At 40.5% G+C, this 18,443-nt stretch overlaps 1 protein-coding gene across 1 annotated transcript; it reads left to right on the plus strand.

Annotated features, from left to right (window-relative positions):
- Positions 1 to 45: 45 nt before the first annotated feature.
- LOC147860628 (uncharacterized) lies at positions 46 to 18,398 on the plus strand. The gene is made up of 7 exons (XM_087324127.1): positions 46 to 243; positions 582 to 750; positions 1,211 to 1,767; positions 16,794 to 16,916; positions 17,037 to 17,385; positions 17,482 to 17,747; positions 17,811 to 18,398. Exons 1-7 carry the CDS (start codon positions 46 to 48, stop codon positions 18,396 to 18,398), a joined length of 2,250 nt encoding a protein of 749 aa, XP_087180253.1.
- The last annotated feature ends 45 nt before the right edge of the window (positions 18,399 to 18,443 follow it).

Genomic DNA, 18,443 nt, shown 5'->3' on the forward strand with positions numbered 1-18,443 from the left:
AAAAGAAGTCAAAAGAGGAGAGCAAAGATAGGCCAAGTTGAGAAGATGGATGAGGTGTTCTCAAAATTGAACGATGATGAGGTGAAAACATCGGTGAAATACATGAAGCAGGCTGAGATTGTAGCATCTGGAGGTGTGACAGGAACACAACCACCACCCCGACTTGAACTCCTCCCAGTTGAGTTCAAACTTGATGGACCAGCCACATACTTGAGCTGGTCGCATTGGATTATAGGTGCCTTGGTAGGGAGAAGCCTTGACGGCCACCTAACGGGAGAAGAGAAAGAACCTCTTGTCACAACGAGAAATGAATGAAAAGCATGGAGAGCTACCCACATGTCTTTGTACACGTGGCTTCTCAACTCCATGATTCCATCAATCACCACAACAGTTGATGGAATTTTAAGTGTGAAGGAGATATGGGAGAAATTGCAAAAGCCGTATGCTGGGAGGGGAAACAACATGAGAGTATTTCAAATCGAGCAAGAGATAGATGTTGTTTGGCAGAGAGATAGGATGATTTAGGAATATGCCATAGAGCTGGAGCGTTTATGGACAGAATAATTTCTTGCTTGTGATAGTGTGCAATGATCCTCAATGTAAGAGCAAGGAAAATTTCTGCTCAAAGAAAAACCATGCAAATTTTGAAACTTCTCAACCCATCGTTTGATCAAAGAAGGGCAGTTCTTCTAGCCAAGGCTGAAATTCCCACACTTGATGAGGCAATTGCGACTATGATACAAGAGGAGAGTAGAATGAAGTTGCTCTCTGACACTACCGGACTTCTAGGGGTACGATCATCACTAATGGTGTCAAATTCAAGCGGATGTGAAAATAAAAAATGCTACAATTGTGTGAAGCTGGTCATTTAAAGAATGCTTGCCCTAAACCATCGAAGGAGAGAGAATATGGAGGACATGGACAAACTAGAGGTCGTGGTTGAGGGGGCCAAAGAGGTGCAAGAGGAGGTCACCAAGCAAACTTGATGGTAACAAAAGAAGAGGAAGGAACTAAGGTGGTGTTCATTGAAGAGGATCAAGCTCTCTTAGAAATACTTAGGAGGAAGCAAAGAGCCGTAGATGATACTTCATTCATGTCAAGAGGTAACATTACCACCTATGCTTATTCAACCACAAGTACTAGCAACACAAATACTCTTGTCTCTACACCAGAATGGATAATTGATTCTGGTGATCTAGGCATGTAACAGGTAATACTAGTGAATTCTCCTCGTATACTGACTTATCAATGCCAGAAAGCATTCAAATTGCCGACGGTACAACACAACCTATAGTGGGTATAGGTATAGTAAAATGTACTGACTCTGTGACATTGTCTAATGTGTTGCATACTCCTTCTTTCTTAGTAAACTTATTATCCATAAGTTCTATCATACACCAACTAAATTGTGTTGTTTCTTTTGATATTCCGAAGGTGATATTCCAAGAGAAAGGGACAGGTCGGAGACTTGGGACTAGCACATGGCATAATGGACTATGGTATTTGGATCGTGAAGGGTTGGATTCAGCATTATCATCTATGGTAGAGGGAACAGATGTAAGGGGATCTAAAATGAGTTATGAGGAGTTGTTGATACTTTACCACCAACGTATGGGACATAACTCTTATGGCGTTTTGAGTCGGGTGTATCCACACCTTTTTGAAAAGGCTGATAAAACAAAACTTGTTTGTGATGCATGTGAATTTGGTAAGCTTACTAAAAGCTCATATGCTAGTTCAGGTCATAGGAGTTCCCATGCATTTGATGTAATACACTCTGATGTTTGGGGACCATGTTCCACAAGTTCTATTAATGGATATCGATATTTTGTCTCTTTCATTGATTGCTTCTCTCGTGTGACTTGGTTATATTTGATGAGGAAAAAGAATGAAGTATTTGCTTGTTTTAAAGATTTTCATAGAGAACACGTTCGCGTTCACAAGTGGAAGGATTGCGCATTCCACTTGTAGAATCTTCTTAAAACGAAGCAAATACACCCTCTCTACAAAAATTGGATGCACTAGTATGCACTAGTATCACATGTTCCTCAACTTGATGAGAATTTGCAAATATAAAAATACATGATAGATCTACGAGTGGAGATCATTAGAAATCATGCAAGTTTAGACACGTTGATAAGTTAATGTAGGCATAATAAAGTTCAACTATGGCTCAATATGTCACTACTGTGCGACAAGGGAAACACTAACTTAAAGAATTATATTAATTAGGTAAGTTTTACAAAAATATCAGGTGTACTTGTATCCATACTAATAAAATGAGTTATAATTTATACTTTGACCCATACATGCATGTATGTAATTGTGGAAAATGTAGGATAGTGCACATTAGGATAAGTGATTGGAATAACTAACTTATTAAAGTATTCAATACTTGTATTTAAAGTTGATCTAATCTATTCCTCAGTTTGTTCATATGGGATCAAACCATATGTATATAATTGTGGACAATGTAAGGCAGTGAACTTTAGGATAATGTCGTGGAAATAACAAACCTATTAGGCTTTCATACTTGTATTTAAAATTGATCTACTCTATTGCTTAGGTGATTCACACAAGATCAAACTCCGAACGATAACGCAACTGGAACCATTATCAACACACTACACAATCTAAGCAGCAATGGAATAGAAACATAATAGTTTTAACAATAGAAGGCAAAGATCCATAATAACAACATGGACAGTCATGGCAACAATTATAGGGCCATGTTCTGTTAAGGTTAGCTTGGACCAAAATCAGCCTCAATTTAAACTAGTTCATGTTTCTCCATAAATTTGGTAGTCAACTATGCACGCGGTGAAACCAATGTCATAAATCTACTAACCAAGTATATAAAAATAAAATTGAAACATATAGAAGATTATAAAGAATAGAATCCACTAGGTAAAACCCAAAATTTGTATTAATAATGTGAAATCCTAACAAATCGTCAGTGTCATTTTCTTCATAGAGTCTATTACATAGCAATCAATTCATCAACGTCATTTTCTTCATCATCTTGTGTAGAACTGTCTTCGGCTATACGTGCATTGGTTTCCCCTGTTAGCCGAGCCAACGAAATATCTTCTATAAGCTCATCATCAAGCTCTATTAGCTCCCCCGGTTCGCCGGCTAACGGAGGAATAGGCTCTCACGAAGCAGGTTGAAACCTTTCTGTATTGGCGAGGTTCTTTGCACCGACCTCCTCATCCTGGTCTGGGCACTCCCACAAAGCCTTAATCCACATATTAATAAATATAACTTGGTCCTCGTCCTTCTCCAATGAAACTGTATTTCTAAAAAGCTTCAATGCACATGCAGACATAGTTCCTATGATGTAAGTAACAAGAAGATTTAGTTGTCAAACGAAAAAAAAGGGATTGGTTATCTCAAGATCGTTACCCTAGTTCGAGGAATACATGTGCCAGAAAAGAGATCTAATATCCAGTCTCCTTCGACAGAAAACATCTCGATCAAGCGCATCATAAGTCGTTGAGGTTTTTGGTATGGGTTGACAAGTCCCCGTTCTGTCATGGTGACATGTCGCAATTTCCGTGTCACTGCTGGATATACCAACAGATTTGAACCTCCCACTTCATTAGAATGCTCCTTGATTCTCTGTTTCTTAATTTCATCGAAGTAGCCAACCATTATGTATTCAATGGCATTAACGAACCGAAAAGTTGGCCCTCTATTTACATTGGTCTTGATCCTATAAAAAATAATACATCGAGTTAAGAATAGATTCAACAACCTTAAGAAATGCAATATAGTGAAAGACACCTATAAATAATCCTTACCATGCAAGGTTCTCGATGCCATGGCAACGAGATCTCAAAGCTTGAGCTACCGAGTACCCTTGGTCCATACTATGAAAGACAACTATTCGCCACAAGGATGCGGTCGTTAGCTCAACGAAATCCTTGACCATCTTCTCCAATTGTTTAAACCTAAACGGTTCATCGTCGTATGATGACCTAGCCATTCGAAATCCGTAAGGAATATCTGCAATCATTAGCGTATATTCCTTCTTTGGCACCTTTTGGATCAAGTCGACGACATCACCGCAAACCACATTGTAGTAAAAATCTCTCGTAATATCTTTTTTGTGGCTAAATTTTTTAAAGGAGCCATCTTCCTCCATTTCGTACGCCTTGACTAAGCGACGATCCTTTTCTTTTCTGGCTCGCTCGAGATGTGCAAGGAAGGATGTAGGGAAATCGTGTATATCCTTAACTTCTCCTTGTTTCTTGCCTCGACACGGTTTCTAATAGAAGCAATAGGACATCAAGTATTATTATACGAGCTCTACATATGATAAAAGGGTAATGAAAAACCATCAATACTAACCCAATCCTTGAATGCAATAAAATACTCTGATAACGCCTTATATGAAGACGTTAGAGGATAATCCTCGGTCACTTGTTCCCAAGTTATACATCCAAGTTGTTTCATCATAACTTCTTAGATCTTCATGTACACCTTATGACTGTAAAATTAGAAATCAAGATTAGAACTTTGAATTACACCAGATAGACTACAATTTCAGTATTTGAAAGACTTACTTATTGAACTCAATGACCATTTCTTCAAGGCTTAAATCTTTCGCCACAACCCTTGACAAAACAGACACAAGAAGCTGCTCGTCCTTAATACCTTGCATCGCTCTCCATAGAGACAACTTCATGTCGTCTGCCGCTTCTTCAATTGTCAAGTCAATTTTCTTGGCGGCTTGTGACTTTAACTCTAGTTGAGGGTCAACCTTACATTTCTTTTGTCGTTGACCCTTTACCTCCTTATTCTCCCACATTGAGAAGATTTGATCTTGTAGGTCCCATACTTCTCCATCTCTAAACGCCAATTGAAACCAAGACTCATACTTTCGAAGACCATCGGACTTAACATTATCATCTACCACAATGCCGACTTCATGCAGACATTGACGTCGTAGGCCTGGATGTAACTTCACACCAAACTTTTGTTTCACGTCTAAATACTCGTGGTGGAAGAACCGTATACGCTCAATGGACGACATTTTCTACCTATAGTCATTATCATTATTATGGTCCCATGCCAACAACTTAGCCTCTTCGGTTGTGAGCCCAACATAAATTTTGCACTCGGCATACTTGAAGAAGAAAGTTGTTGGATGTTCTCTCACAAGTTGCCGACGTGCCTCTGCTGAATGCGATCCACCAATGACAAAATAATTATATTGATCATGCTTTCTAATATCAAAATCTTCAATGGTTTCACATTCTTCAGGATCTACCATAACAATAAAAGGCACCACAGTAGCATGAGGATTAATTTTCATTTTTTTCTTGAGATTTTGAACATGCATGTGGTGTGGCTCTCTAATCTCAAGTGGTCGTCGACCTGTTTTTTCATCAATAGGGGCCCGATGGATGTGTGTTATAGGCAAATTAAACACTTGCCCTTTCCTGACCAGTTTCCGTTGCATTAACTCTCTCCTTATCTTATTCTGCTCGGATGACAAAACACCCGAGGCCAGCTCAGCTCTTGGCGTCCCCTTATTATCCTCCTCTTCGTTTTCACTTGTTGAATCTGTGTCCGACATTTTGGTTGTCTTCTTCTTTGGTGGTCTTGACTGGACTTTGGAAAGCCTTTTTGTGGCCTTCAATGGGGAGGGCACTTCATCTCTTAGAGTTACATGGCCTTGTATATAAGGCCTCAAGGTAACAATAAGGTTTTGTGAGCTTTCAAGATCTTTTTTGAACACTTCTGGCCCACAAGATTCCTTTACTAAAAGGTCTTCTGAAAGGAACACTTTACGTACCCCCTTGGAGCACTCTATCATTACCAGTATGTTGGCCGAATTTGCATATTCGTAGTCAAATCGTAGAATACGGCCATACATAAATGGGGTTTCCTTTCCAAGTTGCCCCTCCCCCTTCTTCTTTGCTGTATACAATACGACTTTTTTCTTTGAGTCGACATATTGCATACACCATTCCTTGTCCGTTAGATCTCGGTCAGGAAGGTCTTCACCTCCAGTAGCGGCGACAAGTTTCTTTTGGCTAACATCAATATGTGGCTGAGATTTTATCTCTTCGTTGAAGAGAAGCTTTTTTCCTCTCTTCATGGTCTCAGGAACTACCTTGGTCTGGGCTTTGATTGGAGAACCCTGTATGCGAAGCTTTATTTTCTTCACGGGTCGGTCCGACAGGTTCTCAAACGACCTATTTAAGAAAGTATATGCAAAAACATAAGTTAGGTGGTCACGTAGATTAAGGTTGTATATTAAAATATAAATATTAAGATGAAGAACAATTCTCACTAGTAGTCCTATATTCAAAAATCTATTCTAGGCAGGGCTATTCAACCTAGAAAATATATATCGTAATAAGTAAACAGGGTTATATATTCTTTTAAAGAGTAGGTATGACTTATATAGATTCCAAACCTATATTGAGGAGAATTTGCTATCGTAAAGGCAATTTAGGGATCATTTTCTACTATTTAAAGCTAAAGTAGGTCATAAAACACCTATAATTAGGGCATGTTTTTTTTTAAAAGTAAGGAAAGTCAACATAAAAAAGATTGATTTTGACAGACAATTTGATATCTTTTCCACACAATAATTAATTGTTACCCCAAAAACACAAATTTTCTCTCTCAAAGCCTTCTTTTATACAGGAGCTCGATACGGCATATCGAGTTCGTGTTTAAAACCTAAACTTTAAACAGGAACTCGATACGCCGTATCGAGTTCCTGTTTAAAAAGCAAAAACAAATTATGAACTCGATACGCCGTATCGAGTTCCTGTATAAAGTTTGTATTGTATACAGGAACTCGATACGACGTATCGAGTTCTTGAGCGACGAAACATATTTACAAAAATGTCCACAGTGTTAGAGGCCTACCTGGAGTCCTCGCGCTCAATTCTCTTTGAAGACATGGTTGATCGTGTGGCAGTGGAGGCGGAGATCGCGCTTTGGTGCTTTGTGCTCTGTGTGCTCTGTGTGCTTTGTGTGCTCTGTACGCTCTGTACGGTCTTGTGAGTGAAATATGACGAGGTCTTCCTATTTATAGGGATTGACCACATTGGTTCAAGTAACCATAGTCACCTTAACCAAGGTTGGTAAGTTTGAGGATAGTTAGTTGGTAACCACAATCACATTAACTAGAGTAACTTATGATTCCATTAATGATTACAAAGTCAAACTAACATATTGATCAATCTTTTATAGTCATAACAACCTGCAATGACTTCAAAGGTCATGAAGGAGATGTCAGGAATAGTACTAAAACAGAGATGGAATTAGTACTAAGAACAACAGTACTATTAGTACTAAGAGGACGGGATTGCGTAAGATTCCCGAGAGAGGAAGTGAGAAGAGGAGAGAGAGAGAGATAGCGAGAATGAGAGAGAGAGAGAGATGATGACAACAACTATATATTATGTGAAAAGATAAGTACAAGCGGCTAAGAGGCTTAAGACTGGCGTTGAACCAATTTGGTTCAAAACAATGCCTTGTGCCTCCTTTTATAATGTTTTTAGGAATAATCCTGAAGCTTCTAGAATGTTCCAGAGAGATCTGGAATATACATCAATTTTCTATGATAAAGTATAAATGAAAATAATATCCTACAAAATACAATTCATAATCTAATGGTAAGAGCTCGACCCATGTAGCATAAAGTCATGGGTTCGAGTCTTGCCATGACACTATCTCCCCCTTAAAGACGACGAGTGGAACGAGTCGGCGCTAATTGCGGACCGGGTTTGTCCGGATACTTTCGGTGGAAATCAGCAAGAAGATCTTGTGCATTGGCAACATTCTCGACGGGTTCCCAAGTACGTTCGCTCGGACTATAACCGAGCCAATCGACCAAGTAATAAAGTTTGTTGCGAACAAGTTTGGAATCGAGGATGGCAGCAACTTCATACTCCGGGCCGGCGTCCAACTCCAGCGGGGGCGGCGGTGGTGTCACACGATCGGGAATGGTGTTTGCTTTATAAGGTTCAAGAAGAGAACAATGGAAAACCGGATGTATCTGAAGCTGCGGAGGGAGATCCAGGCGGAAGGTGACATCATTAATCTTCCCCGTAATACGGAAAGGACCGAGTCGTCGATAATCCAACTTGTCGCACGGTCGAGTAGTCTTGATGTGACGACGTAAGAGCCATACTCGATCTCCGATGGCAAAAGAGGAGGGAATCCGATGACGATCCGCATAAGTCTTCTGTGTGTGTTGAGCATGACGAAGGTGAGTAGAGAGATCCATCTGGATCTTGCGTAGCCTCTCCAAATGGTCCTCGACACGAGGGTTGGTAGGTAGCTCCGGAGTGTCGATCACCGACCAGCAAGGATGGAAACCGGTATAAGCGAGAAATGGGGAGACCCGAGTCGAGGAGTGAATAGCATTATTATACGCAAACTCCGCAAAGTGGAGAATCTCGGCCCAATCGTCCTGTTGATAACTCAGGAAACACCGGAGATATTGCTCCAACGTTTGGTTTGTTCGTTCCGCCTGTCCGTCAGTTTGAGGATGGTAGCCGGAGGAGAGGTTGCAGGAGACCTTGAGCATCCTGAAGAGATGCTGCCAAAATTTGGAGACAAATTGCGGGCCTCGGTCACTGATAATACTGTCTGGTAGGCCATGATGCCGAAATACCTCACGCATAACAAGAGCGGCGGTTTCCTCGCTAGTGATGGCTTTAGTACATGGCACAAAATGTGCCATCTTCGTATATCGATCGACGACGGTTAGGATAGCATCGAAACCCTTCGAGACCGGCAGATCTGTGATAAAATCAAGACAAATAGACTGCCATGGCTTACTTGGAATTGGTAAAGGTTCCAACAAGCCATATGGATGGTGTCGTGGCATCTTTGCTCGGCAGCAAGCATCACAGGTCCGAACGTAGTCGTCGACAAAACGGCGCATGTGGGGCCACCAAAAAGATCGCTGCACTAACTCCAACGTCTTGGTACTACCGAAATGTCCCGCCGTATGGGTGTCGTGACAATGTTGGACGATTTGAAGGCGACAGGAGCAATTGGGGACATATACGCGCTTTTTAAAGAATAACAAACCATCATGATATTCGAATTGTCGGTAGTCAATACCTGGTTGTTGAGACTGAGAACAGGATGCCCGAGAAGTATCAATGTGCGCCAGGATGTCTTGAGCAAAACTATCCGTCTTCAAGGTTGCACGTATGTCATCGGTAATCCGTGAATCCATCGGGGTGTGAAAAATCCGCGTCGTGTGCAATAGTGTTGGTCCCAAGATTACTTGCTTTTGATTATCAAATGTTGCGTCACCAGGACGAGGTGCAAGATATGAACGCCGTGATAGTGCATCTGCTTTTCCTTGCTGCTTCCCCGGTCGATATGTGATTTCGAAGTTGAAACGCGTGAGGAATTGCGCCCACCGAGCTTGTCGTCGATTTAGTACACGAGCGTTCTGAAAATAAGCAAGATTTTTATGATCGCTAAAGACAATGACCTGATGTGGAGAGCCCTCTAAGAAATGCCGCCATTGTACAAATGAATCCACGATGGCTAATAACTCCTTGTCATGTATTTCGTAGTTGATTTCTGCGACATTGAATTTGTGCGAATGGAAAGCCACCGGATGCAACTCTTCTTTATCGCCTTGTTGAGAAAGGATACTACCGAGGGCGAAATCTGATGCGTCGGCCTCCATGATGAATGGTTTGCTTGTATCCACATGAGCTAGAATCGGTGCTGATGTAAAGGCTTTCTTAAGATGCCGAAAAGCCATATCTGCTTCGATGGACCAAAGAAATGCTTGGCCCTTCTTCGTAAGTTGTGTGAGAGGTAAAATAATCTTCGAGTAATCCTGTATAAACTTACGGTAGAAGTTAGCAAAGCCTAGAAAACATTGTACATCTCGTACTGACCGTGGAATTTGCCACTCTAGTACAGTTTGGATTTTAGCTGGATCCATGGCGATGCCCTTTGAGGAGATGACGTAGCCTAGAAATTCCACTTGCTTGCAGTCAAAGCTACATTTCTCTAGCTTGGCATAAAGACCATTCTCGCGGAGTCGTTTTAGTACTAATAGTACATGAGAATCGTGCTCTTCCTGGGTCTTCGAATAAATCAACAAATCATCCAGATAAATGATCAAACAGATATCCAAGAGGTCTCTGAATATATCATTTGCCATGTGTTGGAAGACTGCGGGTGCATTGGTTAGGCCAAACGGCATAACAGTATACTCGAAATGCCCATACCGCGTGCGAAAAGCGGTCTTCCACTCATCTCCCGGTCGGATCCGCACGAGATTATACGCTCCTCGTAGGTCGATTTTAGTAAAAAACTTGGCACCATTAACTCGCTCTAAAAGACTTGATATAAGAGGAAGTGCATACCTATTCCGGATGGTGACTTTATTCAATCCGCGGTAATCAACGACAAGACGAAGTGAGCCATCTTTCTTCTTGACAAAGAAGATGGGTGCACCGGCCGGAGATTTCGAATGACGGATGAACCCGCTTGCCAAGTTCTCCTCTATGTAGGCTCGAAGGACTTCTAACTCGGTGGGTGACAAGTTGTAAATTGGTCCCCATGGTGGCTCGGTTCCTGGTTGTAAATCGATGGGACAGTCATAGGGACGGTGATGAGGAAGGGTACCGGCTTTTACCTTGTCAAATACATCGGCATAAGGATGATATTTTGTCGGAAGTTGTATTGAGGAGTCCTTCTTAATAGTGCTAGAAGGATGTACTGATATGGCAAATAGGAACATTGCCTCCTTGGGTCCTTCTTCGCGTAGTTGATGGAGTGAAATGGTCGAAACTCGGTGAGTTGCTTCTTGGGGTGGTCGATATCGGACTTCTCTTGTTCTCCAATCTATGGCTGGATTATGTAATTCAAGCCATGGTAATCCTAGGACAATGGGATGCTCTGGACTACTTATTATATTAAATGATATTATACACACAAAACTACCTAGGACAACTTGAATGGGTTCTGATTCTTCTACAATATTCCCGGAAGCAATGGGATGACCATCAATGACCACTACAGATGCGGGACAAGGAAGTTTTCTTAAGGATATCTGAGAAGCTTGGGCAAAATTTCGATCCATGAAACAGGAATTAGCTCCAGAATCTAAAAGTGCTAGGACGGGTACTGGGGGAGTACTTTTAGTACTAACAATGACTTGGGCTAGGAACACATTGCTAACTTGCTTGGAAGGAATGGAACCACTAATGGGCTGTACAGATCTAGGGCTGCTGTCCAACCAAATGGCTCCTATTTTGGCTGGACTCAATCGTTTAACTCTTCATCTAATTGACTAAGGATTTCAAATTTATTTGAGATACTTGGGCTATTAGTACTATGAATACTATCTGACACTCTATTAGTACTATTAATACTATCAGACACTCCAAAGGGAAGAATTGACTCGGGTTTAGTACAGGCGACGATTTGATTTACCTGTCTTCTTGGCCTATGGGGACAATTGATGGCGATATGTCCTGGTCCACCGCAATAAAGACATAATCGATTGACACGTCGTCGTTGCTTTTCTTCTTCCGATAACGGGCCGCGTCGACGCATGGTATTGATCTCCATCGGTGTCGAAGTATTTGCTTGAGGTATGTCTCGTGCAAACGGTTTAGCCGCGACTGCGGCGTAAGTGGGCTCTGGCCTAGAGCATGGTATCTGTAATTGACGTTCTGAACGCCGTTCAAAAAGGCGGTTGTCACATCGAACTGCTCGACTGATTGCCTCCGTAAGAGACTTTGGTTCTTCGGGGAAAGTTAGAAGTAGATCTTTGACATCGTTTCGCAAGCCATAGCGAAACTGCTCCATTAGTGCTTGATCATCCCAGGGTATATCTGAAGCAAGTAGGCGGAAATCCGCCGCGTAGGCAGAGGCTGGACGATCGCCTTGACGCAATCGCCGGATCTTGTTGATCGCCGTCCTGATGCTGTCGGTGTCTCCGAAGCAGGCTTTAAACTCACCAATAAAATCTTCAAAGTTATTAAGTAAGGGTGATTGTTTTTCTAGAAGCGGAGCAAACCATGCCAAGGCTGAGCCGCTAAGTAGCGTGCCTATTAGGCCGACTCGAGATGCATCAGTGGGATATCGGGAAGGATGCATCTGGATGACTAAGCGTACCTGATTAAGGAATCCCCGGAATTGCGAACGCGTTCCATCAAATTTCATAGGAAGTCCAATCTTGGGCTCTTTATGAAATCCTTGGGGACTGGATCCTTGTTGTTGCAACGCTGCTTCGAGTTGTTGTACCCGTAACGCTAACTCCCCATGTTGTTGTTGCGTTTGTTGTTTTTCCATAGCGATTTGTTGCAGATCCCCTATCAGCCGTTGGTTTTCTTGTTCCAGGGCAACAAACTTTTCTTTTAGGCACTGTAGCTCGGAGAAAACGGATTGGTATTCTTGGGCGCTAACCGTAGCCATAGTATAGGGAAAAGGGTAGGAGGATGAGGGAGAGTGACAAGTAGGCTAGAGGAGGAAAAATTGGTTCAAACTGTCAGGAATAGTACTAAAACAGAGATGGAATTAGTACTAAGAACAGCAGTACTATTAGTACTAAGAGGACAGGACTGCGTAAGATTCCCGAGAGAGGAAGTGAGAAGAGGAGAGAGAGAGAGATAGCGAGAATGAGAGAGAGAGAGAGATGATGACAACAACTATATATTATGTGAAAAGATAAGTACAAGCGGCTAAGAGGCTTAAGACTGGCGTTGAACCAATTTGGTTCAAAACAATGCCTTGTGCCTCCTTTTATAATGTTTTTAGGAATAATCCTGAAGCTTCTAGAATGTTCCAGAGAGATCTGGAATATACATCAATTTTCTATGATAAAGTATAAATGAAAATAATATCCTACAAAATACAATTCATAATCTAATGGTAAGAGCTCGACCCATGTAGCATAAAGTCATGGGTTCGAGTCTTGCCATGACAGGAGACAATGATAGAGGTTCATGAAAGTACCAATGATTGATTACTAAAAGCAACAATTTTTATGACTCTCAAATGCTGTGTATTAAAGATGTTGGCATGAATTAACCAATGATTGATAAGTCTGATATTTAAAATGGTGAGCATTAAAGAACCAATGAGTGAGACGTTCTATATCAAAATGGGTGCCATTAATTAGCCAATGATTTTAACATTAATCCAACATATTCATGGCTTGTTAATGATTAGATTTATATTATACTTGATTTAACTTCATATAGATGTAGTTTATATAATATTTGATATTTTAAGTACAATTACTATATTAAAAATAAATTTTTGATTATTGTATTAATAGAATATTACATGATATAGACATTCTATTGATTTGGCTTTTGTTTAGAGAGAAGTTTATGTTTAGAGAGGAGCTTATTAGTTTTTTTCCTTACCCTAAGCACATAACTTACAAAGCCCTATCTAGACCTTAAGCCATGAGTGAAGATTCACCGTTCTCGATTGAAGAATATTGTTTGTCATCAGACTCATCGTTTTCTACTGAAGAGTATTGTTTGTCAACAGAGTCACCATATTCGATTGAAGAATATTGTCTGTCGACCGACTCACCATATTCTATCGAAGAATATTGTCTGAGCTCATCTACAGGGAATGTAAATAATGACACATGTGAAGAGTTCTCTATTGAAGAATACGATATTAATAAAGATACAGAGAATGAAGGTAGTGCCTAGGAAACATTGAATAACATTGGCGATGGTCACAACAGAGAATTAGATTGTAACAAGGTTACACCAACCTCTATGCAGGAAGAGAAATCTAGGAGCCCTATGCATATTAGAAGAATCCCACGAAGAATTCGTTTGGCTAGATTTAGCTTGGTTACATCAAATAAACAGATTGGATTTGATGTCAAAAAAATATGTTGTGCCCGTGGTTGTATGTCTATGATTGGAAAATCAAAGTTGCGAGAATTAAGGCGATACTATTTTTCGATGACCGGTGATGAGCAAGACACTTACCTCGGGTCACATATGCAACTAGTATCTAACAAATGTACGGGGATCAAAGTATCATTCAAGTATTATATCTTCCATGCACAACAGATATGTAGAGTTGCATTCAAAATTGCGTTATGTGTTAGTAACATGCGGCTACATAGAGTACAACAACGTCTACTTAGCGGGGATCAGATGCTCAATTGTAAAGAGGTTCCAAGTATGAAAGGTGCAATTGGAAGACATGCTATTGGTTGGATGAAAACTTACTTTCAGTTAAATTGTGAAGTAATGCCCACTACAGGTAGGATGCATCTTTTTGATAATTATACACGTCGGGAAGTTTATGATGTCTATCGATCTTATATGCTGGGCTCACGTAATAAGTCTATCACCTATAGCCAATTCACAAGATTATGGAGAGCTCGGTTTTCAAATGTTATTATTCCTCGTAAAGTATGTATGGGGTATTGCTCCATTTGTGCAAATCTTAAAAGTTTGGCTAAAGGTGCAAAGACATCAATGGAAAAGGATACGAGTAAGAAGTTACTACAAGAGCATCGTGAGGCACAATCCTTAGAACGAAAGAAGGCGATGCATCATAGAGAGAAGTGTTTGAAGAGGCCCGAACAATACATGTGCTTAATGATAGATGGCATGGACCAGAAGAAGACATGCTTGCGGCATATGCGGAGGCTCCCCAAAGATGTCAATGATGAGTGCCTTGTTCAAATGCACTTGGTGGGATGCTTGGCTTATAATAGGTCTGTTCGACCTCACGTCTTCATTACTTACCCCAATGTTCACAATGACCCTAACCTAACAGTTACAGTGACTCACCGAGTTTTGATGTCTTGGGGCCAACCTTTCCCCCTGTTCTATACATTCAATTGGACAATACTGCTAGAGAGAACAAAAATTCAACTGTATTTGGCTATCTAAGTATGTTGGTCAACCTAGAATTGTTTAGGAAAGTGAAAGTCAATTTCCTTTTGGTTGGCCACACACATGACCATATAGATCAGATGTTTAGCACATTCTCTAGACAGTTGTCTCGGCATGATGCTTTGACTTTACCTAACTATTTGATGTCATTTGTGATGCTTATACACCACGTCCAAAAGTGTTACACTTGAAGGAGGTATATGACTTTAAGAGATATATATTAGATGGGGGTTGTGGGAATGTTAAAGTGCTTGCTCAGTTAAACAATATAAGTTTCAATCACATTTTTATGATAAAGAAAAATGGAATAAGTGGTTCTACACTTTTGTATGCTAAACAATATTCATCTTCTACAACATGGGAACCTGAAGGTGGTTGCCAGTTATTACTTTGTATGCCGAGTACAATTGTCCATGGAGCTAAGCAAATGCCAATTGAGAAGAAAGGACAGTTGCAGAGCGACTTGGTATCAGAACAAAAACGGTCATGGCTCCAAGCCTTAGAAGAAAAAAGAAAGCATATTGAGGCCGCCAAGAAATATGCCGCACAACAAGACACTCATGGTGGGATGTATTTTATAGTGATCAGAAAGAAATTATAGACAATTGTGTATATGTTGATAATTGGAATTTGGAAACGCCATTCACATGGTCGCTACAACATGATCGCGTAAATAGAACTCCGGAGCAACTAGTAAATGCGATTAATGACAACTTGGTCCATCCACAACAAAGAGACATTTATGTGGGACCAAGGATGACCAAAGCAGCCGAAGCTAGATGGCAAGGCAATTTGCAAGAGCTCACCGTGGGGATGTTGATTGCAACGCCGGCTGATGAGAACTCATATGGCCACCAATTTTGGGTTGGTAAAATTCTAGAAGTGCTAATGCATGAAATAGAAAACACGATCAAGTCTATAAATGTTCATTGGTACAACACTAGAAGTGCAAATGCTTTTACAGGTAAGTATACATTGGAGATAATTGAATGCCCAACAAGAAGGGGAGGTAGGAAGAGGAAGCGAAACATTCGTAACACCTCGACCCTTGATATCTCTGATGTGGATATCATCGTGTACAACTTCACACTTACAAAAGTCGGACGATTAAGGAAGTCAACAATAGATATAATAAAAGAAAAATTACCAGGTCTACAAGGTGGCTCGAGTCAAAGGGAAACGAGATCTGCTACATATAATCTAGAGTCAAACCATTTGGTTTATGACGAAGATAATGCACTGATTGGTACATCCGAGGATGATGAGGAGGAATCGTCATTGTATATTAGTTATAGTAGTGATTCTCCGTAAAGGAGTGATCATGAATGTATATTTGGCTATTAAGTGTAACTACATTCCGCTTGTAACAAATCGAGTAATATAAAAGCATGTGTTTTGAATTCTTATGATTTCTAAAAAATCGTTTCTTATAAAATAACATTGGTTGTAAAGTTTGTGATATAAATTGAGAATGTATCTTTTTGAAATTCGTCTTTTTTTAGTTACTTCTAAATCACGAAAATAGTGGATTTTTAACCTTTTTCATAGTATGTTTGAACATGTATGATACTAGTATCAATGTGTTTTGTAAAATCATTGAAAAACCCCTAAAATTTCCCTTATCCTTCCATTTATGCGTGATCCTTCCACTTGTGAACGCGAACGTGTTAGAGCAGTTCAAACTCAATATGGTGCAGTAGTAAAAGTGTTGAGGTCTGATAATGGAACAGAGTATGCTAACATGACATTTAGGGCATACCTCTTAGATAAAGGAATACAACATCAAACTACATGCCCATATACACCAGAACAAAATGAGTAGCAAAGAGGAAGAATAGACATCTTCTAGAGGTAACGAGAAGCATGATGATTTCTATGAATGTCCCAAAGCAGTTGTGGGGACATGCAGTTTTGATGGCTGCCACATTGATCAATAGAATGCCCTCTAGAGTATTGGAGTGGAAGTCTCCATGTGAGTTGTTGCAAGGCAATAACTATGGAACCCTTCCTTTGAAGGTGTTTGGATGTGTGTGTTTTGTAAAGGATAGTAGACCATATGTAGGAAAAATTGATCCTAAAGCTGTAAAATGTGTATTTGTGGGATACTCTTCCACACAAAAAGGCTATGTTTGCTAGAGTCTAGTAGAGAAGAGATTATTTGTGAGCATGGATGTGCATTTCCGAGAGTCAGAGCCATATTATAAACAAGGGGTAACTTCACCCTTTGATGACTTAATTGAGACTGAAAATATGAGGGAAGGAGATAATGGTGAGAGGTTGCTAAAAATAGGATCAATTCCTTTATGGATCCCTACATCAGCTGAGAAACAAGTGAGCGTAGGCGGTACGAAAGAAGAAGGAAACGAAGACAAGGAGCCTATATGTGTTGGGACTCAAGCTGAGGAGGAGCTAAAGGTGTATACAAGGAAGAGGAGGCAGAAAGAAGGAAATATGAACACATCTTCAATGCCACATGTGCCATCAAGTTCCATGTCCTGACCTGCCTCGACTTTTGAAATACCTATAGAACTCCCAAACCCAGAAATCACAGGTGATATGATTTCCTTTCCTTCTCCTATAGAGATTAGGAGGACCTCTCGCAGTAATGCAAGAGTCCCTCCTGATCGTTATGGTTTTCCTCATGATATTGCTCAGTTTATCTCTTATTCTAACATATCAGCTACACATAGAACATTCACTACATCATTAGACTCTGTCACTTTACCCAAGTGTTGGCAGGTTGCTAAAGAAGATCCAAAATGGAAAGCATCCATGCAAGAAGAACTCGGAGCTCTTGAGAAGAACAAAACTTGGGAGATTGTGTCATTACCACCAGGAAAGAAGGCGGTTGGGTGCAAATGGGTGTTTACAATAAAACAGATCCCAGAGGGAAAAATAGATTGATACAAGGCACGATTGGTGGCTAAAGGATATAGTCAGACATATGGCATTGACTACGATGAGACTTTTGCACTTGTGGCGAAGACAAGCACTGTTAGAACACTTATATCCTTAGAAGTGAATAAGGATTGGAAATTACATCAATTAGATGTAAAAAATGCATTCCTTCATGGAGAGTTGATGGAAGAAGTGTACATGGATGTCCCCCCAAGTTTTGGTACAATTCAAACAATAGGTAAGGTTTGCAGACTAAGGAAGTCGCTTTATGGACTGAAGCAATCTCCTCGAGCCTGGCTCGACAGGTTAAGAAGGGCTATGGTGGGTATGGGATACCAACAGACAAATGCAGACCATACAATGTTTTTTCGACAACACAAGGAGCATACTACATTACTTGCTGTGTATGTGGATGATATAATTATCACGGGTAACGATGAAGGGGAAATTGCCCAACTGAAGGTGCAATTGGGTAAAGAATTTGAGGTGAAGGATCTAGGATTGCTACGATACTTTCTTGGAATTGAGGTAGCTCGTGGAGCAGAAGGAGTTGTTCTCTGTCAGCGAAAATATGTATTAGATCTTCTCACAGAAATTTGAATGTTGGGTTGTAGGCCCGTAGCTTCTCCAATCGACCAAAATATC

The sequence above is a fragment of the Azolla caroliniana genome, unplaced genomic scaffold (assembly GCF_043228905.1).
Source record: "Azolla caroliniana isolate FFs.n. ecotype wild unplaced genomic scaffold, voAzoCaro1.0.p SCAF_9, whole genome shotgun sequence".
NCBI classification, from domain to species: Eukaryota; Viridiplantae; Streptophyta; class Polypodiopsida; order Salviniales; family Salviniaceae; genus Azolla; species Azolla caroliniana.